At 43.1% G+C, this 25,746-nt stretch overlaps 1 protein-coding gene and 1 non-coding gene across 3 annotated transcripts in view; one reads left to right on the top strand and one right to left on the bottom strand.

The window, feature by feature from the left end:
* Positions 1-4,310: 4,310 nt before the first annotated feature.
* Arpc2 (actin related protein 2/3 complex subunit 2) overlaps positions 4,311-25,746 on the bottom strand; it is a 32,287-nt gene continuing 10,851 nt past the window's right edge. For both annotated transcript variants that reach the window (XM_041650160.1, XM_041650159.1), the window contains 8 exons: positions 24,754-24,866; positions 20,116-20,161; positions 18,156-18,342; positions 16,732-16,825; positions 10,210-10,336; positions 9,179-9,279; positions 8,139-8,239; positions 4,311-4,757 (listed from right to left, as the gene is read on the bottom strand). In XM_041650160.1, coding sequence (XP_041506094.1) covers positions 4,733-4,757; positions 8,139-8,239; positions 9,179-9,279; positions 10,210-10,336; positions 16,732-16,825; positions 18,156-18,342; positions 20,116-20,161; positions 24,754-24,866 — 794 coding nt within the window. In that variant the 3' untranslated portion in view covers positions 4,311-4,732. The remainder of the gene's footprint in view (positions 4,758-8,138; positions 8,240-9,178; positions 9,280-10,209; positions 10,337-16,731; positions 16,826-18,155; positions 18,343-20,115; positions 20,162-24,753; positions 24,867-25,746) is intronic.
* On the top strand, positions 14,151-14,253 carry LOC121447706. Its single transcript, XR_005974234.1, has one exon. It is a non-coding gene; the product is annotated as a U6 spliceosomal RNA (small nuclear RNA).

The raw sequence follows: 25,746 nt of genomic DNA, 5'->3' as shown, positions 1-25,746 counted from the left end.
TTGTGGAATTAGAATTTACTATTACAAAAATGTTTAGTGCCATTATACTTTTCTCCTACAATTTCTTTCTTTTGAAACAGGGTTTCTCTATGTAACCACCCTGGCTGTCCTGAACTCATTCTGTTGACCAGGTTGACCTCAAACTCACAGAGATCAACTTACTTGCCTCTACCTCCTGTGCGCTGGGATTAAAGGTGTGCACCACCATGCCCGGCTCCTATACTTCTTTAAATCTCTCTAATGCTTTAGAGACCCCCAAAGAATAGAGGTTATTGCTATTATTATTGATTGCCTGCCAGAACTAGATGGTAAGACCCTATTGGGGTTTTGTTTTGAGACAAGGTCATACCACGCAAGGCCTGGAAATCACAGAAACCTACCTATTCCCTATTTCCCGAGGACTGGGGTTTATTATTTTTAAGGACTGTTTGTGTGTGGATGCAGGTCCCTTGCTGAGGGCAAAAGACTGGATACCCTGGACTCAGAGTTACAGGCAGTTTTGAGCTGCCTGCCTAGAGTGGGTGCTAGGAATCCACGTCCTGTCCTCTGAAAGAGCAGTACATGCTTTCACTATGTTCGTATGTACCTATCGATTTATTTGCTTATTTACTGATAGGGTTTCTTCTCTGTGTACTTTTGGTTGTCCTGAAACTCGCTCTATAGACCAGGCTGGCCTAGAACTCACATTCACCCGCCTCTGCCTCCTGAGTGCTGGGATTAAAGGTGTGGGTCACTACTATACGGCTTTTAATCTTTATGTTCTTTCAAGTCCTGACCCTACACTGAAGACTACAGGCTTTGTTTAAAGGACACAGAAAAACCGAGGAACTAAGCCAGAATGATCTTACCCAGCTAAAGACCATGTGTGCTACAGTACTGAACCACAAGAAAGATCTGGGACACCACTCCAACAGCGGCATTGAGTACTGTGGGGGTAACCAGCTGCTTTGTGATTGGCTACACAAAGTAGCCTGGTAACATAAACCTGACGGCTTAACAGGATAACACACCGTGGTTGTTTCCCTCGAATGAATATGTTGTCAAACTGTTTTCTAAATATTCATACCCACAGGCTATTAAGCTCTCAGCTGGGGGCAAAGAATCATTTTTGTAGAGTGTGATGGTTAATACAGAGGCTTGATTCTGGCCAAAATATTTAGAGTAAGTGATTGATGAGTCACATCAATCCCTGCTTCCTTCTTGCAGCCAAAGCTGGGGAATATCATAAAAGATGAGGTAGCTGGAATGAAAATGGTCCCCAAAGACTCATAGGAAATGACCTTTTTTTAAAGTATTAGGACGTGTGGCCCTGTTGAAGTAGGTGTGGCCTAACTGGAGGAAGTATGTCACTGGGGGTGGTTGGGCTTGGAGGTTTTAGAAGCTCAAGCCAAGCCCAGTGTGGCTCTCTCTTTTCCTGATACCCGATACTAGATATAGAACTCTAAGCTACCTCTCCAGCACCATGTCTACCTGCATGCCACAACATTTCCTGCCATGACAATAGTGGACTAAACCTCTGAACTGTAAGCCAGCCTCAATCATGTTTTCCTTTAGAAGAGTTGCCATGATCAAGCTGTCTCTTCACAGCATTAGAAACCCTAAGGCAGAAGTTAAGGCAAACAGAATCCAAGACCTATAAGATGGGGAAGGGTGTCACAAAACACTGACATTCAGGTATGGCACTGCTGCAGAACCATAAACACATAGCAGTTGCTTAAGACTGGGCCTCCATCCCTTTTGTGGACACAGGAGGCGCCCATGAAGTCCCATCCCTTCCTTAAGGAGCTGGCGACTCTGGGAGAGATGGTATTGCCTCAGTGGTCTACCAACTAGGAGACTAAGTAGGAAGAAACAGGGTTAAGGAAGAAAGGGATACCAAGGGGAGTGGTGTGTGTATGCGTGAGAACAATCTTTAAAAAAGAAAACAAAACAAAAAACAAGTTTCACTACTGCCAAGAATGCATAGGGAGATCCAGAGTTCTTGTTCTAAAATCGGCAGAAAGGAAAAAAGGGGAAAAAAAAAACAGCAGAAAGGCAAATGCTAGCCAGAGCTGGGTGGGGCGAAGCTGAAGGCCAAGGCAGGACGACTGCTCTGAGTTTGAGACCAGTCTGAGCAGAGTGAAGCTCTGTCAGAAACCTAAACAAAACAAAAGAAAATGGAATGAAAATTAGAGTAGTTGGTCATGGTGGTGAATTTGTGTAATCCCAGCACTTGAGAGGCAGAGGCCAGCCTGGTTTAGATAACAGAACCCTGTCACAAAACCAACAAGAACAAAAACTCTATCAAAACTACTTTTGAAACTCTCTCAAAGTATTTCTCAAGATACTTAAAAAAAAAAAAAAAAACTTCCCAGAAGTAGGAGAACAAGAGAACCTACAGGTCCCTTGAACCAATTTCAATTAAATCTAATGATGGAACAATCTGCAATATTTAAAACTTGACAATGGATGGGGTAAAGTAGTTCTCTAACTCTGTCCTGGTGCTCATGTATGAAAAAAGTCCCCAATCAATACTGTGTGTGATTCAGTAACTGCTCTGATCTGCACCACCCCACTTTCAAAACTAACACTGGTGTTCAGAAATCTATCCAAGTGAGAAAATGCACAGATACACACAACAAAGGCACAAACAATGTTGAATAAAACTGGTTAAATGTGAAGAAAGTGGACACATAAAACATGTCACTTTACTGGTGTGATACTGGGCTACAATTACTCAAGTTGTCACCACTGGGAAGGTGACAGGCCCTTGCTTTATTATGTCCAACATGCATGCAAGCAAATGCATCATTATCTGAAAAACAAACCTGTAGAAGATAAAAGGGCTGTCACAGACAGTCGAGGTGGCTATGACTATCATCCAACTAGTTTGAGACACACTGCCTGAAATGGAGACAAAAGAACAGTCTTCAAATCATCCTAGACACCCCTCAAATTCTTAGGATAAGACCTTACCAAACAAATTTTATTTTTGGCCCCAGTATCTTGTTAGGGCACAGCACGTTCTTCTGGTTCCCAGGTATCTCTTCAGCAGGCACCTCATAGAGTGGGCTTTGTGGAGTACATCAATCTGTTGGAATGTGTGAGGGGGTGTGGCCAGTCAGTAGGCATCAGCGCCACACTGGAACACCCACCAACGTCCTGCAGAGCCTCATTTCAGGCAATGCCCTTTATTATTTGATTGGAGAACAAGCAGTTTTAGTTCCAGTGCTCACTGAGAAGCAGAGGCAGGTGGATCTGAGTGAGGGCAGCAGGACTACACAGTGAGCCCCTATTTTAAAACCAAACAACCAACCCCCACCCAAATCTCAATCTCTCATATATACACAAATGCACACACGCACAGCCCAGACAGAAAGCTTTTTTTTTGAAAGGGTGTCTCACTTGTAGCCCAGATTGGCTTCAAATGCACGTACAGCTGAGGATAATCTTGAACTTCTGATCCTCCTGCACCCCCTCCTAGTGCTAAGAATAAAAGGTGTATGTCATAGCAGATGGAGGGGTGGCTTAGTGGTTAGCACTTGTTGCTTCTTCAGCGGTTGAGTTGGTTCCAGGACCCACAGCGCAGCTCAAAACCAGCTGTAACTCCAATTGCATAAGATATGATTGATACTCCTTTCCTTACCTGGTGCACACACTCATACAAACACATGCATGCACTAATGTGTAAATATGCGAAACATTTATACACATTTTCTTCTCCCAAGACAGCGTTTCTCTATAGCTTTGGAGTCTGTCCTGGAACTCACTCTAGACAAGGCTGACTTCGAACTCACAGAGGTCTACCTCTGCCTCCCAAGTGCTGGGATTAAAGGTGCGCACCACCACTACCTGACAAAATAAAAATATTTAAAGGTGTGCACCACCAAATCTAGTTTATATGGTGCTGGGGAATTGAACCAAGGGATTCGTGAAAGGTTAGGCAATCATTCTATCAACTGAAAGACATCCCCCAGTCCCAGAAAACATTTTAATTTGTCACTCTAAGAGAGTTTCAGCTGGGTGGTATCAGCAACCAAGCTTTACAATGCAGGAAACATGTTCAAATAAACAACAAAACAAAGGTGGCTCATTCTTAAAATCCCAGAACTCAGAAAGCTGAGGCATGCTGGAGAGGTCGAGGCCAAAGTGGGCTACAAAGAGAGACCAATACAATGAGACGCAAACAAACAAGTTCCCGGTTACCAACCAGCCCTTCCTTCCTGCAGTGAAGACAGGCTCCAGACTATGTGGGCTTGCTGCTTCAAGGGCAGCGCAGGGCCACCCTTTTCTCTTTTGGACTCAGTCCAGAAACCCAGCAAATCCTCAAGTAAGATAGAAAGATTTTCTTTATTAATGACCCCAACCGTATTCTTTAGATACAGGAGTTTTGAACTCAAATACTTAGAAGAAAACAAGTTAAGATTGCATTATCTGCAACTCATTACCAGTAACATATTGCAAAGCAAACAGCTTGGAAAAGGGGAAAAGGAAGGGGAGTGAGGGAGGGAAAAATAAAAGAAGGGAATTAAGTTGATCAAGTGGAAATTTTTTTCTCTTATATTCTTGGGAACTATGAAGTCCTTGCAAGCACAGCTCGTTTCTGCAGGTTATTTGCCAAACTCGTACAAAATGGAACCCAAACGGAGAATCCCTTAAGAACCTGGAGAGGTGCAACATGAAGGGCTACGATTATCCAGTAGCAAGCGGTCCAGCCTTCCATCAACAGAGCTTCCTCCTCAGTTCCCAAGCGTTAGCGGGACGAAAATGTCTTCCCCCTTCAAAAGCAGAGACAATGTGAAGACCTGTTCCAGATGTCCTTTCCTTCCAAACCCTATGCTCTAGACCTGGGGTGGAATGCCCAAGGGATACCACAAGGAGCAGAGAATCTTCAATCAAAGGTGCTGGTGCCACAGGTCTCAGTCAAGATCCAGCTTTCATAGAATGCCTTCACTACTTCTGACTCAATACTAAGTAACACCATGCAAAAGCCCTTAAGGGCACTGGATGTTGCCAGCAGATGGGAAAATTGTATTTTTTTTATTTTTTATTTTTCGAGACAAGGTTTCTCTGTGGTTTTGGAGCCTGTCCTGGAACTAGCTCTTGTAGACCAGGCTGGTCTCGAACTCACAGAGATCCGCCTGCCTCTGCCTCCCGAGTGCTGGGATTAAAGGCGTGCGCCACCACCGCCCGGCTCGTATTTTTTTTTTTAAGATGGTGTCTCATTATGTGGCCCTGGATGGCCCAGAACTAGCTATGTACACTAGGTCTGCCTCAGCCTCCTGAGTGCCACCACGCCCACTTTTCTCTAGCTTTCAAATAGCTTAGGCGACCCAGTTGATCTCACTGAGATAACAATATCTTAACCTTTCAATAGGAGGTAGGAAATTCAAAGCCATCTTAAAAAAAAAAAACATCTTAAAAACAGCCAGGCGGTGGTGGCGCACGCCTTTAATCCCAGCACTCGGGAGGCAGAGGCAGGCGGATCTCTGTGAGTTCGAGACCAGCCTGGTCTACAGAGCTAGTTCCAAGACAGGCTCCAAAACCACAGAGAAACCGTCTCGAAAAACCAAAAAACAAGCCGGGCGGTGGTGGCGCACGCCATTAATCCCAGCACTCGGGAGGCAGAGGCAGGCGGATCTCTGTGAGTTCGAGACCAGCCTGGTCTACAAGAGCTAGTTCCAGGACAGGCTCCAAAACCACAGAGAAACCCTGCCTCGAAAAACCAAAAACAAACAAACAACAACAAAAAAAAAACACCATTGGGGGCTGGAGAGATGGCTCAGTGGTTAAGAGCATTGCCTGCTCTTCCAAAGGTCCTGAGTTCAATTCCCAGCAACCACATGGTGGCTCACAACCTCTGTAAAGAGGTCTGGTGACCTCTTCTGGCCTTCAGGCATACACACAGAATATTGTATACATAATAAATAAATATAAAAAAATGTGGCTCATTCACCATTCTAAAAAAAAAAAAAAAAAAAAAAGAAAAACCAAAAAACAAAAACAAAACCACGTAAAAACTTTAGCCAGGTGTGGTAGTATATGCTGTTAATCCCAGCACCTAGGAGGCAGAGGAAGGTGGATCTCTGTAAATTCCAGGCTAGCCAAGAGTGCAACTCTGTCTCGAAAAAACCAGTTAAAGGTTAAAGACATTTCTGCTGTCATGCTGGCTCAGAGAACACTTGGCTGGTTCTGGGTGTCTGAGCTATGGTGTCCTCTTCTACATGGTAAATCCCCAGAGGGATACTAGACGCCCAAAGAGCCTGCAAATGGTACCTACCCCAAGGGTATTCGGTAAACTAGCCTGGAATAGAGAACTGAGAACTACAGAAAAGGGCAACAGCAGCTCTCCATGTTTACTGCCTATCCTCAATCAAACTATTTGATGGTCCTTTCCCCACAAGATAAGCAGAGTACTGCAGAATGCTGACTCCACAGGCAACTTCTAGCTCAGAACCATACCTATAGCAGGCCGCATTAATCGGTCTACATTTAGCAGGCTTTTGAACAACTGAACTTATTCCTGTAAAGGACCCATCTTTCCTTAGGTTCCTCATCAGGGCGGGGATCAATTCCTGCCCTTTTCTGTCCAATCAGCAACCACCAGGAGCACGTGTTAGCCAGAGATAAGAGTGATGCAAGCAGTCCCAGGACTATTTTAACATCTTTGACATTTCTGTCTGGTTTTTTCTTTGCTTGCTTTGTATCTGTGTCTCTGTGTAAAGGTCAGAAGTCAGCAATGGGTACTTTCTTCAATTGGGCACTTTCTTCTATTTTTTTATTTTTTGGAGGCTCTGAATGGCCTGGAACTTGTGATGTAAGCCAGGTTGAAATCACTTGAAATCACTGAGGCCATACCTCTGTCTTCCAAGTGAGTCCAGATATTAAAGGTGTGTGCCACCATGCCTGGTTCTTCATCTTATTTTTTGAAACAAGGATTCTCATTGAACCTGGAACTCACTGACTGCTTAGACTGGCTGGCCCGAGAGCTCCTATAATCCACTTGTGGTAGGGTTACAAGCATGTGTCACCATGCCTAGCTCATACATGGATGATGGATATCCAAACTCAAGTCCTCATGTTTGCACAGCAACCATTTCACCAACTAAGCCACCTCCCAGCCCACCTGTTTGAATCTGGAGACAAGAGCTTGCTAATGTTACTCAGGTCAGCCTCAACTTTTCTACCTGCTTCAGTCCCCAACAGCCTCAGCAGCTGAGACTACAGGTTCATGCCACAGGTGGTTCTGACACATCACCAGAGCAAGTCTGCCTTCTATTCCAGGTCACACAATGGCGCTGGTGGAAAGGAGGGACAGAAAAAATGCAGACCTCTCTGGGCATAACCTTACTTGTCCACCTCTTCTACAGCTTTGCATTTTTTAGATATGCCATGCAGCTGTCATACTGACGTGGCATCTGATGTGATCTCTCTACAGAGGTCAGATGGAGCACCAACCTTTAGGCTGTAGGTGGCAGCAGAGAAAGTCAGAAGAGACTTCCCACCAATCCATACAGAAAAGCCTGATGCTCCCGTTACTGAAAAACGCTTACCATTTCTCAGTATTCAGCTGAACCTTCAAATGTCAATGGAGTCTAAGTTGGTACAGCAGCACATGCCAGAAGGCGCTGAAGGTGTTCAGATTGCCACCCACACTAGAGTGAGCTCTATAGGTCTTATGCCATGTTGGTCTCTGGAGCACAGCCACACTCCTTACTGCTCTGCTTGTCATCTTTCTCCCTGACGAAGGCAGCCTTGGCCCTGTATACCTTTCCTGCTGAGAGCAGACCAGTAGAAAGAATACTAGGTGCTGGCTCCAGGCCTTTTCAGATACTAAATGTCCTGAAGTGGCTGACTCTACTTTTCCAGGAATACGGAAGAAGAGATTCGCCTTTGAAAATTTAAGCCCACAGAGAACAAATTCTTAGTAAAAACAACAACAAAAGTCCTGTGTTTTGCTTCCCTGTCATTCTTGTAGCTCGCAAAGACTGGAACAGAGAACTCTTCCTGATCCCATGTACGCCAAGCCCTTTTTGTTTCCCTTTCACTCTGGTGGCTCTAGGCCTGGCCCTGTTGGCCTCTTCAGTCACCTGGCTGCAGGCATCAAGACCTGCTGCTTCTTGCTGAGCTGAGGTGGGAAGGTGGTTCTAACTACTTACGTGATTGTTTTCATTTCTTTTTTCTCGGCATCTGGGCGTGCACGGTTAAGCACCTTAAGGAAGTCAGATGTTTTTGCTCGCATTCGTGTATGAATATAGGCCTAAGAGCAAACACAGGAGGAATTAAAACAGGTTCATGTTCTAGAAAAATAGCTTTGCATTTATTGGTATAAGCCATGGGGTATGTTGAGGAGCATGTAAGGGAGGGTGAGGGTAGGATGGTTAGGCAATAATATGAGATATAGACTCACCCTTCTACTACAGGTAGGATGAGGAGAAGGGGGGGGGGTCATTGATCTCTCTTTCTCTCTCTCTCTTGGTTTTTTCGAGACAGGGTTTTACTGTAGCATTGGAGCCTGTCCTGGAACTAGCTCTTTTTTTTTTTCTTTTTAAAATTTATTTATTTATTATGTATACAATATTCTCTGTGTGTGTATGCCTGCAGGCCAGAAGAGGGCACCAGACCCCATTACAGATGGTTGTGAGCCACCATGTGGTTGCTGGGAATTGGACTTAGGACCTTTGGAAGAGCAGGCAATGCTCTTAACCTCTGAGCCGTCTTTCCAGTCCCCTGGAACTAGTTCTTGTAGACCAGGCTGGCCTCCAGAGATCCACCTGCCTCTGCCTCCCGAGTGCTGGGATTAAAGGCGTGCGCCACCACCGCCCGGCCCATTTCTCTTACTGTGGGGGCCAAACTGTGAGGCGAGTGCTCTGCTACTGGCTATACCAAGAGATACCCAGAGATAATTTCTTAAGACCTTTGGAACTTTTACAAGATTTTTTAAAAAATTTAGTATACATGTGACTGCATGATTTTATGCACATATGTATGTATCCATGGAGGCCAGAAGGGTTCTTGGGAACTGGAGTTACACATGGTTGTGAGCTGACATGGGCAATGGAAACTGAACCTGGGTCCTTTGAAAGAGCAGTAAGTACTCTTAATTGCTGAGTGCTCTCTCTCTCCCCTCTCAACCCCATGTGGAAGTGTCTACTGAGAATTAATCAACAGCCTGGTAGAGATGCTGGTGCCTCCTCACCTTAGAGCACTTAATGTGGTAGTGCAGATAGTCCCGGAACGTGTGGATCAGGTTGATGGTGTTGTCTCGAGCAGCGGCATTGGTGTGGCGAGGAAAGAGCACTGAGCAGGACAAACAAACAAGGCATTAGAGGTGGCATGTGTGCTACCATCATAGACAACACAATCAAGGGAGTGCCAACGAGTGCCAATAGTAAAGCTCATGGCACAAAAACCAGGTATAACCCTGGGCACTCATCCAAATCTGGACTCCATTCTGAACTCTAGATTCCAGCTTTGTTTAGGAACAAAGCTGTTTGTCCAGGGTCTGTGGTGATAAAATGAAACTAGGTTCCAAAGAATCCACATCTCCTGACCATGAAAACCAAACATATGGCAGGTCCAGCAGGGTGAGCTGCTTTCCACCCACAGGCTCAGCCTGCTGCACTGGGCCAGACCCACCTTTGGGTTCCAGTTCTTACCATACCTGTGTTTCACTAACATCAAGAGCCCTGAGTCTATCAACTGTGCCAAAAAGGAAAGGCTGATAAGAAAGGTAGGAATCTGGTTCTCAGTTTACCCTGACTTGAAGGAAGAAAAAAAAAAAAAGGTAAATATCAGGCTAAGAAACGCATTGTTTACCAAGTTTACCACGACTCATGTACCATAAAGAAAGTATTGCTGTTCATGAAACTGACTCGCCATAACTGTATGATACATCTCAACTTCAAGAATGTAGAAGAACGTATTCACCAGCGACAGACAGCTACACCTTTAGCTTAAAGGTGAATTAAAGGAGACATTTTTGCAGCTTTGCAGCATGGGAATGAGCTGTCAGCTGTCACGATCAGCCAGCTCATAAGGCTGACACAGTGAAGCTTGGTATCTTCAGTGGAAAAGAAGAGTCAGCCAATCATGGCTGAACTCAGGTATTAGAAGCAAAAACTCAAGCACTGACTGCCACACGCTGTTCTGTGCAGCGCTGAGGACTGAACTCAGGGCCATGCGTGTCTAGGCAAGCACTCTACTACTGAACTACCTCTCCAGCCTCACCGAAGGTGATGTAGCCAATGTTGTCACCCACGGCAGCATCTGTGTCTTTCAGCTCTAGAGGAGGTTCCCTGTGGCTAAAAAGGACCTGGGGGGCTGTGTGGCTGGCTCTTCGTCCTTCTTTGAACTCCTGTGGAGACACAGTGAGAGAAAGTTCACGTGAGTTGAGTGGCACTCTATCCATACTATGTGCTCAGACCTTCCTTGTCCTCTGGACCAGCGGATAACTAAAAATTAACTGTCAAAGCTCAGCTACAGGCCCAGTGCTGGTGACACACGCCTTTAATCCCAGCCTCAGGAGGCAGAGGCAGGCGGATCTCTGTCAGTGCAAAGTCATCCTGGTCTAAAAAGTGAGTTTCAAGACAGCCAGAGCTGTTACACAGAGAAACCCTGTCTCGAAAAACCAAACCAAACCAACAACAACAAAACCACCTCAGTTACAACTACAAAACCACCTCAGCTAAAACAACTATAAAACCACCTCAGCTACAAGTGCCAGTTGCTCCCACTGCATTCAAGATTCAAAAGGAGACTACAGAAAAGTGACACCAAAGGTTTTCAACTGTGGTACAAAGTACTGCAGTGCAAGTCTCCCCTCGACCCCCTTTTTTGGATCGTTGAACACGGCAAGAGTTCTTTTTTTTTTTAATTTATTTAAATTTATTTATTTATTAAGGATTTCTGCCTCGTCCCCACAACCGCTTCCCATTTCCCTCCCCCTACGGCAAGAGTTCTTGAGTTCAAGGCTGTCAGGTCAGAGTGGGAAGACTGCTTCAGAAGACAAAACACAAAACTTAAGCACTGCTGCTTACCAGGCCCTCAAAGTATTTTTTTTTTTTTTTAAAAAGAAATCTTTCCAGTTTCATGGTGACGAGTACCAGGGTTTAGATGGAGTTTTAAATTCTAAATGCACATAGAAAACTCTTTACAAATTGAACAATTTCCCACCGCTCCCTTGGTTGCCCCTTCTTTCCAGTTTCTTCCTTTCCTTTTCCCCATGACCCTTCATCCCCACCATGAGACAGGGCTTCATGTAGCTAGGCTGGTTTTAAACTCACTAAATAGATAAGAAAGACTTTTGGTTATGAGACTAGCCTTTAACGGCTAGGCCATATCTGTAGTTGATGGGGAGGACTTTTAACTCCTGATCATCTAGCCCCAATAATCTCAGTACACCCACACCTGATCTCTTCCAAGCTAGGCCTTTGATTGTACTGTTTAAGAGATCTTTTATCTGTTATTATTTAGAATTCATCAATCAAAACTTTAAAGTAAATTTAACCCCTCCCCGAGGGCTAAAGATGACAGAGTAAAAGAAGCTGGGTAGGGAAGGAGAATCAAGTTAAGTTAGTAAGTTAGCATGGATTACATGCCCCTCAAAACAAACCCTAACAAAACTCTAGTAAACCAGGAGTAGTGCCACATGCTCTAATCTCAGAACATGGAAGGTGGAGACAAAAGGATCAAGAGTTCAGGGTCATCCCTGGCAGTTTCAGCCTAGTCCCAGTTTACAGGCTGTCTTAGAAAACCAAACCAAACAACTTCCCCCAAATAAAAGAGCTCATGATCCTTAACAAAAGCACAGTGCTTATCAAACTATATATATATATATAAAAGGACAAGAGTATAAAAAAACAAAACAGGCCATACCTCTTATGCTTAATCCCCAGGTTCCCATGCTTTCCTATACAAACAATGAGTGAATATGACATCCTTCTCCTTAGAGTTCATTCCCAGCAATGACAGCAATACAATGCAAGGCCTTGAATTCACTCCTTAGAAACCCCTCCCTTAAAAAGCAAAGAAGAATCGGATCCAATGTGTAGACTGAGTGTGTCTTCTGAAACAGGGCAGCTGCATAGAGACAGTGTCAGGGTTAAGACACTGAAAACATGGTCACACAGCCAAATGATAGGAAGTGTGGCTGCTGTTGCTGCTCACATACCGCCTCTTCTACAGTCATCCTCCAAGAGTCTCGACAACTGGATGAGTTTCTATGATACACCACTATTCATTAGGGCACCTGGCTTTCCTGCCAGGCTGAGTTCCTTAGGCCAAAGATCCGGCTTTATTCCTGTTTCTTCTTCTCTTTCCTTCAAAGACAGCATAGTACTCCTGAGTAAAAGAAAACACCCCCCTGCCGGGCGATGGTGGCGCACGCCTTTAATCCCAGCACTCGGGAGGCAGAGGCAGGTGGATCTCTGTGAGTTCGAGACCAGCCTGGTCAACAGAGTTAGTTCCAGGACAGGCTCCAAAGCCACAGAGAAACCCTGTCTCGAAAAACCAAAAAAAAAAAAAAAAAGAAAAAAAAAAAAGAAAACACCCCTGCCCCTGCTGATGCAGATCCAGATCCATTGTAATGAGAGGGCAGGGACAGGGACTATGCTTTCGTTTGCAAGTAGGAAGAACCCACACCACGTGTGGCTTGAATAAAAATGGCCCCCACAGGCTCATAGGGAGCAGCATTATTGGGGGAAATGTGTCACTGGGGGAGGGCTTTGGAGTTTCAGAAGCTCAAGTCAGGCCCTGCGGCTCACTCACTTTCCCTTTTGACACCTGATACAGACAGAGATAGGAACTCTCAACTACCTGCCTGCCACCATGCCTCCTACCATGAGGATAATGGATTAACCTCCAAACTGTAAGTCAGTCCCAATTAAATGGCTTCCTTTATATAGAGTTGTGTGGTTGTGGTGTCTCTTCACAGCAATAAAACCCAGCCAAATAGCCGGGCGGTGGTGGCGCACGCCTTTAATCCCAGCACTCGGGAGGCAGAGGCAGGCGGATCTCTGTGAGTTGGAGACCAGCCTGGTCTACAAGAGCTAGTTCCAGGACAGGCTCCAAAACCAGAGAAACCCTGTCTCGAAAAACAAACAAACAAACAAACAAACAAAAACCCAGCCAAGACACACTAATTATCAAATCCCAAGCAAAGTACAGATCATGTGGGACTCTTGTTTATACACTGCCTCTGAAGATAACCCTGCCTGGCTGTTACAGGGTTATGGAGTAAAGAAAGGGTTTCAATGTGTTTGGTTAGCTCCCTTCCCAACATACCTTATTCCCTAAAGGAAAGGTACTTGGAGACAGGGTACATGCCTGTAAAGTCAGCACTTGGGAAAAAGATCAAGAATTCAAGATCAGCCCGGTGTGGTGGTGCAGACCTTAAATCCTAGCACTCAAGAGGCAGAGGTGGGCAGATTCTCTAAGTCTGAGGTCAGCTGGTCTACATAAAGAGTTCCAGAACAGTCAGGGCTACATAGTAAGACCACGTCTCAAAAAACCTCCCACAAAGAAAACAAAACTGAAAAACAAAAAGAAAAAACAAAGAATTCAAGATCATCCTTGGCTACATAAGACACCTTCTCTTCCTGCCATTCCCCATATTTGGTCAACACTGTTTCTGCAGGATAACTTGATGTCTTTGCTTCTCCATTGCTTTCTCTTGAAATAGCAACAGCAAACAGCTACCTGTCTTTATTACTATCTGTAGCACAGAAACCAACCAGACTGTTTCCCTTTCTTCTCTCTGATAGGATGTCTGCTGAACACCAGCACACTATTTCCTTTTAAAAAATACTTAATACATTTTATTTACTCTGTGCCACTGCACATGTGTGGAGATCAGAGGACAACTTTAGGAAGGTGGTTCTTTCCTTCCATTATGTAGGAACTTGGGATGGAACTCAAATCAGGCCACTGAGCTTGATGGCAAGTGACTTAAACTGCTAAGCCCAACAGCACTGTTTCTTTCTTCCAACAAAGTACATTATCCTGGGGATAAACTGTATATGATGAAGGGAGCATCTTAAATCAGGGTGTAAGTCAAGTTGGGCATAGTGGTATACCCACCAGTAATGCCACAACTCAGAAGACTAAGGTAGGAGGATCACAAGCTACTGGCCAGCCTAGGCTGCATAGCAGGGCAGTCTAAAAACAGAAGTGTTCATCTGAGTGTACATACACTACAACTGGAACACACAGAGAAGATCAGCACAGCCCATGTGCAAGGATAACATGCAAACTCCTAGAGTGTTCCATGTTTTTCTTACTGCACCCACTGAAGCGTAGTGTGTGCCTTAACACAAGCATATACTAGTTGTGATGGCAGACCGTGTAATTCCAGCACATGGGAGGCAGGGGAAAGGGACTACTCCAAATGTAAAGATAACCCTGCACACACAGTTCTGGGCTAGCCTGGGCTACATGCTGAGAAGTTGCCCGTTTTAAGAAAGCAAAGAACAAAAGAAAAAAAAAGCAATGCAAAACAAAACTAACTTTTCTTGGACACAGGAAAAATCTTGGGTGATTTTATTTTGGTCTCTATGGCCATTCAACATAAATTACCCTAGCCTCTGATCTGGAGAAGGGAGCAGAGAAGATGGGCTGCACATCATGGAATACTCATTTAGAAACACTGGGAGAACCACAAACAAAAGCCACTACAATAGGCTTGCTTGTCTTTTCATGTAGGTAAGTGCCTTGCCACATGCACTTTGAAGGAGTCGTCTAAATTCATACCCCCTCCACAAAAAAAAGAGCCTCTACAAAATCTTACAGAGCAGACTTGCAGTACTCCAGGAGGTAAGATTTGTTTAAAATATTAAAAACAAGTTGGGATATTCCTGGAACAAGTGGAACAGAACTTTTAAAAGAGTTTACACACACACAATCCCTAAATCTGCCAAATCTATATTTATATTTGAAAGCTATATTTATAGTTTTAAGATTAGTTTGCTAGCCTAGATGTAGTCTAATTTCTTAACTACTGCATTTAATTTCCATTAATTCTGCAGAAAAATATTAGGAAATATCTGTCTAAGGGCTTACTTTTAAGAGTCATATATGCATACCCCCCTTTTCTTCATGAAGTCCAGTACTATCAAATGCTAAAGTGTCAACATTCCACTTTTTCACAAAAGGACCCCAAGTTAAGAGTTTCTGATTAGTTCCAATACAAAGCATTAACAAGGATACCATTAACAAGGATGGCATTTTGAAGTTTTCCCTTGCTAGGTAGAAGGCTTGTACACAAAACCTCACTGTGTTAAGCACAGCAGTATTTCAAGTCTATTCTGAAAGAAAGAAAGAAAGAAAGAAAGAAAGAAAGAAAGAAAGAAAAAAGATTCTGCTTTAAAATTTTCTTTAGAAGTAAAAAAAAAAAAACAACTTGAGGTAAGGTCTTACTCAGTAGCCTAGGCCATCTTGCAGCAATCTTCTTGCCTCAGGCATCTAAGTGGTTGGATTAGAGGCTGGGCGACAAGCCTGGTTGCTTCCAAATTAAAAACCAAAACAAAACACTACTCATCATTCTACCAGGGAACAGGAAAATGTATTAAAGCTTTATATTACATTCTGACTGTTGATCCACTTCAGAAGGCAGCAGCTTGAATACCTCCTGATCAATAAACTCATGTCCGAGAGCCAGTGACTGGCCAGCAGCCAAAAGGACGCAGCTGCAACGGTCGACAATATACCAGTCCCACTGTACCAGAATCCCAATGACAAAATGTTCTCTAAGTCCTATCACCCTTCCAAGCAGGAGGCAATCTATGGTGACTCATTCAAACTGTGGCAGGGCTCTCCTGCCAGCCAACCACAACTCCAGCTCCTGCGTATCATCCCTACTTTGCAAATCATTATTCACCATTCTGAAGACAGGGACCCAAACCAAGCCAAGAGCAGACCTTGTTACAAAACTGAGGAAACACAGGAGACAAGGGAATGAGAGCACACTTCAGATCAAGGGCTCTGTCACAGGAAGGGAGGAGAGTTACTATCCAGTCAAGACTAATTCTCCCTCTTGCCTTGTCCTGAAAAACGCAAGAACCATCAAGAAGAAACAGAACATTCATGTAAGTTTGGTGGGGGCCATGCTGTTTAGTTTTGTCAACTTGACACAAAGCTAGACATGTCTGAGAAGAAGGAACCTCAACCGAGGAATTGCCTACATTAGACTGTCCTTTGGGCATGGCTGTGGGGCATTTTCCTGATTAATGATTGATGTGAGGACCCAGCTCACTGTGCATGGTGTCACCCCTGGTCCTGGGTTGTATAAGGAAGCAGCAGGTCAAGCAAGCCACGGGGAACAAGCCAGTAAGCAACACTCCTCCATGGTTTCTGCTTTACTTCTTCTGCTTTCAGGTTCTTGAGCTCCTGGACTTCCTTCACTGATGAACTGTGACCTGGAAGTCTAAGGAGAAATAAACCCTTTCCTCTTGGAGATTTTTTTGGCCAGTGTTTTATCATAACAACAAAAAAGCAAACTAAGACAGGGTTGTTTGCTTCATCTTCAAGTTGCAACATTAACAGAACTTTGTCTTTTCTATGCTATGGTGTACATGCATGTTGTTCTGTTACCATCTTCCCAGGTACTGGGGATTAAACCAGGGACCTTGTACATATTAGGCAAATGCTCTACCACTGAACTACACACAACCCTACTCCATATGATGGCTATGTACATGGTATGTAAAGATTTAACTTCCTGCCGCACGATTTCCCCTGAAGACTTCTGCTCCATACCTGCATGAAGACCTTTCCAATGACCACATCGTCGTCATCCTTAAACACCGTGCTGAAGACTACTGTGACTCTGTCTTTTTTAGATTCAACATACCTGAGGGAAACAAACTCAGGAGTAAGTACAGCATCAGAAGATTCTGTCACTAACTTTATCTGCAAGGGAAGTAGAAGGGTAAAGTCCAAAGTCTCAATCTCAATAAAACAAAGGTGTGCCAGAGAAAGTCAGGGTAGTAAATGCATTCCCAAGAAGGAAATGGAATTAACAAAACTAGACTTTTAAATCTTGTATGTAAGGCATAACATAGTATCTTAAGTTAGTGACTCATTTTATAAAAAGTTTCTTTACATATGATACGATCCATACATAGTACACAGATAACTTGAGTTGCAGTAACAGGTGGGTAGTGGTAGCATAAGCCTTTAATCCCTGCACTTAGGAGGCAGAGACAGGAGGATCTATGAGTTCAAGGACAGACTGGTCTACAGAGTGAGTCCCAGGACAGAGTCAAAAGTTCCAGAGAAACCCTGCCTCCAAAAACCAACCAACCAACCAAACAAAAAACAAAAAAGGGGGGTGTTGTAGTAACAGCATTTATGCTCAGCCTCTGATGCCCGATAACCTACGCCATCTTTAAATTTATTTAATATACAGGTGTTTTGTTTACATGTGTACCTGGGCATATATGTGCTTGGTGTCCAAAGAGGAAATCAGACACCCTGGATTGGAGTTAGACAATTGCAGTTGCCAAGTGGGTTGAGAGCTGAACTTAGATCCTCTGGAAAGGTAGTAAGTTGTCTGAAGGGCTGAGTATCTCTCTAGCCCATGGGAACTTCCTTTAAGAGAACTCAGAAAAGTAGTGCCTTGGGCCTGCAGAGTGTTAAGGGCACTGGCTACAATTCCCATTCTACAAAATTCACAATCATAAACTCATAAAATCCAAACACACATAAAGTAATTAGTAATCCTAAAAATAAAAACATAAAACCCTCAAAAGATCAGTGCCTTAAAGGACAGCACAGATTTCTTTCCATCTGGTTGACACTGTCTCTCTTAGTCAGTGGTGTATGGAGCTGAAAAGTTTAAATTCCCCTGGTAGCAACGCCACCACCAACATATTAAGTCAATCAGGCCGAATTAGTAAATCCAGGTTTAATCTGAGCAGAGCAAAGCAACTCCTGGGCGACCCTTGGGAAGGCAGGGGAGGAATCACTTGGCAAATATGGTAGGTAGCCTGTAGATGCAGTCTTGAGCAGCCTCAGCGAGGGGCTGATTTTTGGCAGATTTTCTCAGGGGAGGAGGGTTAGAATGAGGCCCCTAGCTGGAGATGCCCAACATCTCAACATTTTTGGGTATATATAGATGGCGGTAGGGCTTCCACCTAAACAGAAGCCACCCTCAGCCTGGAGCTGAAGTCCACGCTTACATGGTCTCATCGTCCCGGTAATGGATAACCGCTCTGTTCTCTCCTTCCTTGCCCTCTTCTTGGAACTGGAAGTATTTCTCAAAGACAGAGGCAAAGCAATTTCGCTTCAACATGCCAGCTTGATGCACAATAGAATCCTTGGATGCAGGCAGATTTTCAAGGTCATATAGCAAAGAAACATTGTATCCTGGTGGGAGAAAAAGTAAATCACCTATCAGTTATATGAAAAAAACAACAAAAACCCCCACAAACAACAAACAAAAAACCAAATCAAACCTTTATCTTTCAAGTAAACAGTGTAGGGGCAACTCCCCATCTCTACCCTATACCAAATTATGTAACTATTTATAGATACATAGGGTCCTAGAGACAGTTGTGAAGGGGACTCTATGACTCAAGCTGTACAAGTCATGTATTTTCTCCAATGGTTTAATATGCACCCACATGGTCAGCAGGTGCAAGCTTTCTGGGAAGAAAATCTGATCCCCACACACCACTGCAAACCCTTGTGGAGTGGGGGCAGGGTAGAAATCTGCTTCTTAATATACATACTTCCCCAATAGTGTCTCTCTGAATAACTGTGTATTTCCAGTGTTTTCAGAATTCTACTTCATTTTGACCCCTCCATGCGTTTCTTTGAAGATGTCAGGACAGGTAAGTTTATCCTCATTTAGAATGGAAAAGTGGTTCAGAGATGCAGCGCCTTGCTGAATACGGCACAACACACAGGTATGGAGTTCTCTATCTTGAAGTGAGTTCATATTCTGGCCTCACTATGTGACCTTGGAAAACTGCCCAATCTCTACAATGCCCTCATCTGTGCAGGAGGGAAGGTGTGGGGAGCCTGGGGTGGTGCTGAAGCTGTAATAGGTAGAGGGAAGAGATTAAACTAGGCACAAGTTCAGTATTTAAGTTAGACATGGTGGTGTAGTGGGCAAGCCAGCACTCAAGAGACCAGGGTGGGTGTCTTGACTTCCAGGACAGCCTGGGCTATACTACAAAACTATCTCTAAAACATCCACAGACTTTATGGACCAGGTCATCAGTAAGTGGGCCAGAACAAGGACTGAGAATCATGTCTACTGACCTCTAAGGTACCCTGAGTTCTTCTAGGAATGCTAGGAAAAGGGCTAATTAAGTCATCAATGGTACTTCAAAGACTACTCATGTTTCCTCAAGAATACCTTTAAAGTTATTGAGTGGGAACCAATGCTTGTCCATTTATTTGTTTGTGTATGAATGGAAACCAGGGTGCAATATGGGGTGTTTCCACAGGAGCTGCTCATCTTTTCTTAAACAAAATTTTAGAAAGTAATCACTGGTTTTTATTTTAATTTGAGATTACAAATGATAGTGAACTGTCATGTTGGTGCTGAGAACTGAAACCTGGGACCCCTGGAAAAGCAATCAGTGTTCTTAACCACTAAACCAGTCCCCATCCTGTATTTTGAAAAGGGGTCTCTCATTGAAATATAGGGCTCAACAATTAGACTAGATTGGCTACAAGCAAACTCTATGCTCACCGGTGATCTCCCCAGAACTGACATTACAACTGAAATTTTTTTTTAACCTAGGCACTGGTGTTCAAACTTAGGCTCTCATGCTTTTGAGACAACGGCTTTACAAACCGAGCAATATCTCCAGTGCCCCTAGAGCATTTTATGAGTATATTCAAAGCGTACTTGCTCAAACAAAGGAGGATCCTCTGGCTAAAAGATTAGAAGAAACATTTTGGGGTGTTACTAACACACTTGCTGATTTTTAAGACATTGTGTATCACACTGAAAAAGGTAGAACCCGTTAACAGCCACTTATACAGAGGGAACTGACTTGAGAACTGGGCTCCTTCAGATGTGTTTTCCAGAATGATAATTTAAACCAAATTCTCTAGCTAAAAAAGCCCTGATACAAGCAAGACATGGTTTGCCATCATACCATAGCCACTAGCATTTCTACATACCTGATTCTGGGTTAACCAAGAAACTCCCGTATACTCTCTTTAATAACTGGAAAGGAAAAAAAAAAAGTTAATCCAAAATCCATGGCAATTTCATTATTTTTGAAACACACAGTACTTGTGATAAACTCTTCCTAAACCAATGTTTAATTTTCATTTGGTGGGTTGCAAACAAGACGGGAAAGTGAATTCATCAAGTGACTAAATAGATCTCTCACACAATTGAATTATAATCTGAAGGTTAGTTCCGGGGTTGTCTCTCAAAGACCTGAGCACACCTCTCCCGTTTTTTTCTCTTTTCAGATTCTACATTGCACTCAAGTCTCAAATCTTTCTTTTTTGAGAGTAGAGAGATGCAGCTATGACAAAAGACTGTATCAATTATCAACTAAGCATGGGCTGGAACCCTAACCCAGGAGAATGAAAAGGTAAAAACCAAGTTCTGGGCTCTGACTTCTGTCAGTGTGTTAATCCTGTATGCTTTAAACTAACTTAGCTCATAGTTATGTCCTGCAAAGGACAATGGATAACAGAATCACAGTCAGCTAGTAATACCAGTGTGCCCAAAAACGGTGTCCTAGCAAACTGGATTTCACCATCCGACACCTTACTCTGCTGACTACTTTCCAGCTTTTGGAAGTAGAGCACAAACAAAAGCACCTTTACACTCCCCTCGTTTTTCTCTGCCAGAGTGACCATCTACCAGCTGAAATCTTCCTCAACTGACATTCTATTTAGGAAGGAACCAGGTTTACTTAAGTGTGTAAAGAGCACATTAAGTAGTGGGAAGGAGATATGTAAAGACAGAAACAAAATATGTAGTAAAATCACAAGCAATCTGAGAAGCTTTTCAAGGCTTAGCAGACGTTCAATAGTTGGAACACGAACATGGGGCAGCTTGTAATCTCAATAGGCTGAAGCAGGATCTCCAGTTTGAGATCAGCCTGGGCTACACTGGAGACTGTTTCAAACTAAAATGAAAAAGTCTCAAACCTCTAAAAATAAAACAGAAGTAACCCCCTAAAAAACAAAATCCCAAACTGGACTCATTTACTAACCTTCACTAAAAACTTTATTGCTCCACAGCCAGTAAAAAATACACTTAAAACCCAGCAGTGCAGGAAAAAAACAAGGCTTCTCTTTTGTGGAGATAAGGTATCGTGTAGCTCAGGCTGGTTTGGATTTTATTATGGAGTTGAGGAGGATCCTTCTGTCTCCACCTCCCAAGTTTGCAGATTCCAGGTATGTGCCCAGGAAAACACAAATTCTGTTCTAAGTTCTAAGGCTAATAACTCTTTAATAGTTTACAGTATCTCAGAGTATCAGCTACACCGTCATCAAATTACAAAGACAAAACAAGTTTTCGTCTTGTTGGTTACGAGTTACACATGCCGTTTAAAAGAATTTCAGGGCAGAGTTGGAGAGACAGTTCAGTGGTTAGGAGCATTGGTTGTTCTTCTAGAGGATCCCACTTCAATTCCCAGCATCTACAAAGTGGCTTACAACCTTCTGTACCTCCAGTTCCAGGGGATCTAACGCCCTCTCCTTAAACATGGTGCACAGATAGACATGCAGACAAAATACTCATACACATAGCTTAAAAAAACGAAAAGAAAAACAAGAGTTTTGTAGCTAGGCACTAGGGCCCAGCTCCAGAATGGCCGGCAGGATTTGCCAGGCTTATTGCTGTATTCAGAGCCAGAACCACCCTGTATACAGAGACATTCAATGGCTGTCCAAAGGTATATGAACGTTCTTTTTCATCTTCTATTTAATGAACTTTCTACATAGCAAAAAATAAAAATTAATAACAAATCATATCTATATTCAATTCGAATCTCTCCCAAACCCAAAACAAACAAAAAAAGAAAACAAAAAACAAAGGTTATTCACTCCTAAACCTTTTCTTGGTGATGCCAGAGACCAAACCTAGGGCTTTATGCATGCTTAGTAAACACCTCACCGTGGAGCTGGGCCCCCCTCTAGGGGCAGTGACTCAAATATTCTTTAGAAATATTTTAAGGACTGGAAATAGTTCACTGAGTAATTTTCTAATGTTCCTATACTTGATCACTTTAGAAATTCCTCATCTACAGAATTTGGTAAGAGTGTGAATTGATCACACTCATTTACATGAAGGGAAAAACAAGCAATGCCAGGTACAGTTCCTAGTTGGTGAGCACACGGCACAAGAGGAACTGCAAAGAAAGGAAGGGCTCAAGGCCACAGTCTGTTGGTGGCACAAGGAGTTTTGACCTTCAGGTGTTCCCTGTCCAACTTCGAAGAGCCTGGCTGTCCCCACTCCCTGAGCTATAACCCTAAGGATTAGTGCTTGCAGAGAAAAGGGAGTACCAGACTGGGGGAATCAAAGCCCTTCAGTTCAGTTTAGCTCCGGTTTTACCAAGTGAATATTGCTGACATCTATGAAGAATTCACAGCCATGTTTACATCACTTTTAATTCCTTTGCCCTTTCTTTTCAAAATATTTTTTATTTATTATTATTATCATGTGTGTGAGTGCTAGTGTCAAGTGGGGAGGTCAGAAGACAACTTTTGGAAATCAAGTTCTCTCCTTCCACCATGGCCCCAGGGAGTATCAGGTTTGCACGTCAATTGCTTTTACCCATGGAGCTATTGTGAAGCCCCTTCTCTGTTCTTGAACCCTTGAACATTTTTCTGTTATTGCACTAGAATCTGTTTTTGTGTGTTTGTGTCTGAGACCAATCTCACTGTGTAATCCAAATTGGCCTTGAACTCTTGATACTTCTGCCTCCACCTCACCATCGCTGGGATCCTGTTGCGGGAGGTCCTCCCACTCCTCCAGCCTATCACCGCTGAGGTACCAGCCCACTGGGGCGTGGTTTCTCTCCCTTTAAAAAAGCGGCCACTTCCCTCTCCGCGCTCTCTTCACTTCCTGCTCCGCCTGCGACTAGACTCCTTTCCTGGTTGCGAAGAGGGCTGTTGCCTGGGACAGTGATCTGTAAGTTTTTTCCCCTTTAAATAAATACCACCCTAATAATCATAACCCCGAATTGGTGTGGCATTGTTTGTGACTTACGCCTTCAGGATCCTAGTTGTGTGCCACTGGATCACACTGTTCCCTTACACCTCCAATTATGATTCACTTTTAAATTTGTGCCTCTTTTTGACCATCCAGAGAACAGAGGCAACTTGTCTACTTTTAACTATTAGATCTGCCTACCTGAACACCAGATTGGTCTGCCTTTAAAAAGGGCCTGTGAAAAAACAAGCTTCCTGAGGTTATCACAGTTTGGTCACTGTTTAACCCACCCAGGGAGTCATTTACTGCTTACTCTGCTCCCACATTGGAAATGTTACTTCCTCCACCCACTTGAGCTCTTTGGCCTGTGTGGTAGCTATGAAAACTGCAGAGTGTTCCGGAACTCCACTAGCAGACCAAGGACAAGATGGAAGTGTAAGCTGCAGACCAGCCCTCCCCTTCGGATGACATTACTTCACATTCCCTACTTTCCTCTCCTCCCTGAGCAAATCAAAAGCACCTGAACCATAAGAGAACCCCCTACAGTTCTTAGTATTTTGTTCATTAAGTCTGATTTTAGAGCAAAAATTTACAGCTTTGGATCGGATTTCCTGACAAAACGGCCTTTTATTACAGAAATCTGATGTTCAAACGCCATCACTTTTCAGAAAGACAGAAATGGTTGTATCTTCATGCTGCAGATAAAGGAGAGCCTAGTTTGTTAAACTAAGCTATTTGAAAACTGATTCAGGAACTGAGTCATACTTCCTGCTTTGAGACGCAACCACAATGTGCACACTGGTGTAACAGCATTTTCTTTCTTCCATAAATGGCTTTACCCAGAGCAATTGCAGTTCAACAGGAACCAAACCTCCTACTCTAGCTACCCAAAGTCAGGGCACAAGGCCTAGACATTTCTTTTTACTTCCCCTAGTCATAAAGAAGAGATGCTTAGAAAGGTCAGCTCTAAAAAATACTAACAACAACAAAAACAAACAAACAAAAACCCTGTAAGGCAGTAACTTATGCTTCAACCTTCAAAACGAAAACCAAGATTATGAGGTTTAATAAGCCCCAAATTACATGCCTGTCTCGATTAAGATTCTAAATACGGAACAAAACGTGCCTTATTGTTACCATAACTATTTTTGTACTAGTTAAGAAAATATTCTCTGTTGTTTCTAGAGGACTAGCTGTTCTTTTTCATTATTTGTAAAACTTGGGTATCCTAAATAACCTGAAAAGAATAAAATCCTGAGTTGGCTGTGGTGGTACAGCTCTGTAATACTAGCACTTGGAAGGTGAGGATGAAGGTTCAGGAATTTGAGGCCTTCCTCAAATATGTCAAGAGTTTAAGGTCAGCCTGGGCTACAGGAGACTCTTAAAAACAAAACATTAAGAACTTTTAAAATGTGCTTAGGGAACATCATTATTTTGCAAGATAAAAGAAAAGAAGCAAAAACTCAAAATCTTCTCTGGAAAACATTTTTCACTTTGTTGTGGGAAATGCAGCCCTCGGATAACTGTGTAAAGCAGCCTCCATCATGAGGAGTGGTTTGGCCCACTCTCTGGGTGGCAAGGGGCCAACAGAAGGTGACGAAGAAAAATAAGAGTCCCAAGGAAACCAATATGGAACTTACCTCATCAGCACCATGTGCCTGAAGTTCCTTGTAGAATTTCAAAGAAATACTGACCATCACTTTTGTTTTGTCTCCATTAGGATTTGAAATATGATAAAGGACACCATCAAAATCTGTGAAAAAATCAAGAAGACTGCTTACTCTGAAAATGGGAGTAGTGGCCTAGCACCTACCACAGGGATGGCCACAAGACCTTTGATAAGAGAGCATGCAACTAAATGATGTGCATTTTGATTTCACTAGGAAGTCAACAGACAAACTGCTATGGAATTAATTGCTCAGCGCCCTCTCTTTGGTCTTACTTAAAATTACAAAGCTATTTTTGCCATAACCACAGTTTGTGCTAAAATAACCTAAAAAAACTTTCATTGTGACACATTTGCAAGAGAAAGAGCTATCAAAAACTTATATTCACCTATGCAGCATGAACACTGATTGGCACATGGCCCTTATTTCAGAATGTACTTGCCCCTACGCCAATTCACTACAAAGCAATCCCAGATGCACTATTCGATCCATATAATACTTCACAATACATCTTTGGGAGATAGAGATAATTTTAAATGAACATAACTATTATCAAATTCAAATAAAAATATTCTACTTTAATATCAAATACCTCATAATATCAAATACCTCATAACTATTACCTATTAAACACTATTGTTGCAAATATTTAAACTAGGATCTAAACAAGATCAGGACATAATCAGATGATTATTTTTTTAAGTCTCCTTTAATCTCTTGGCCTTTCCTCTTTTTAGGTTCTCTCTTCCTGCACAAAGTGAGCTGAGCACATCTGTATAGTGCACTGCTAAAGCTAGGAACCAAGGGCCAGAATGCAAAGAACTTGTACAGGAATCACAAGAACCATGAGGACTGAGCACTTGTAGTGACTAAGAGACACAGCTTAGGCTGCAAAGTCTTCTCAGATCATCTAGTCAAACACTTGCCTTTCTAGATGGGACTTAGATGTAAAATTCCTGAGGTCAC

This window comes from Microtus oregoni, unplaced genomic scaffold (genome assembly GCF_018167655.1).
Source record: "Microtus oregoni isolate MIOR12 unplaced genomic scaffold, Mior012 000004F_ref0000308, whole genome shotgun sequence".
In the NCBI taxonomy this organism is placed as follows: domain Eukaryota; kingdom Metazoa; phylum Chordata; class Mammalia; order Rodentia; family Cricetidae; genus Microtus; species Microtus oregoni.
The sequence above is the reverse complement of the archived record's forward strand: the minus strand, read 5'-3'. Positions and strand labels throughout refer to the sequence as shown.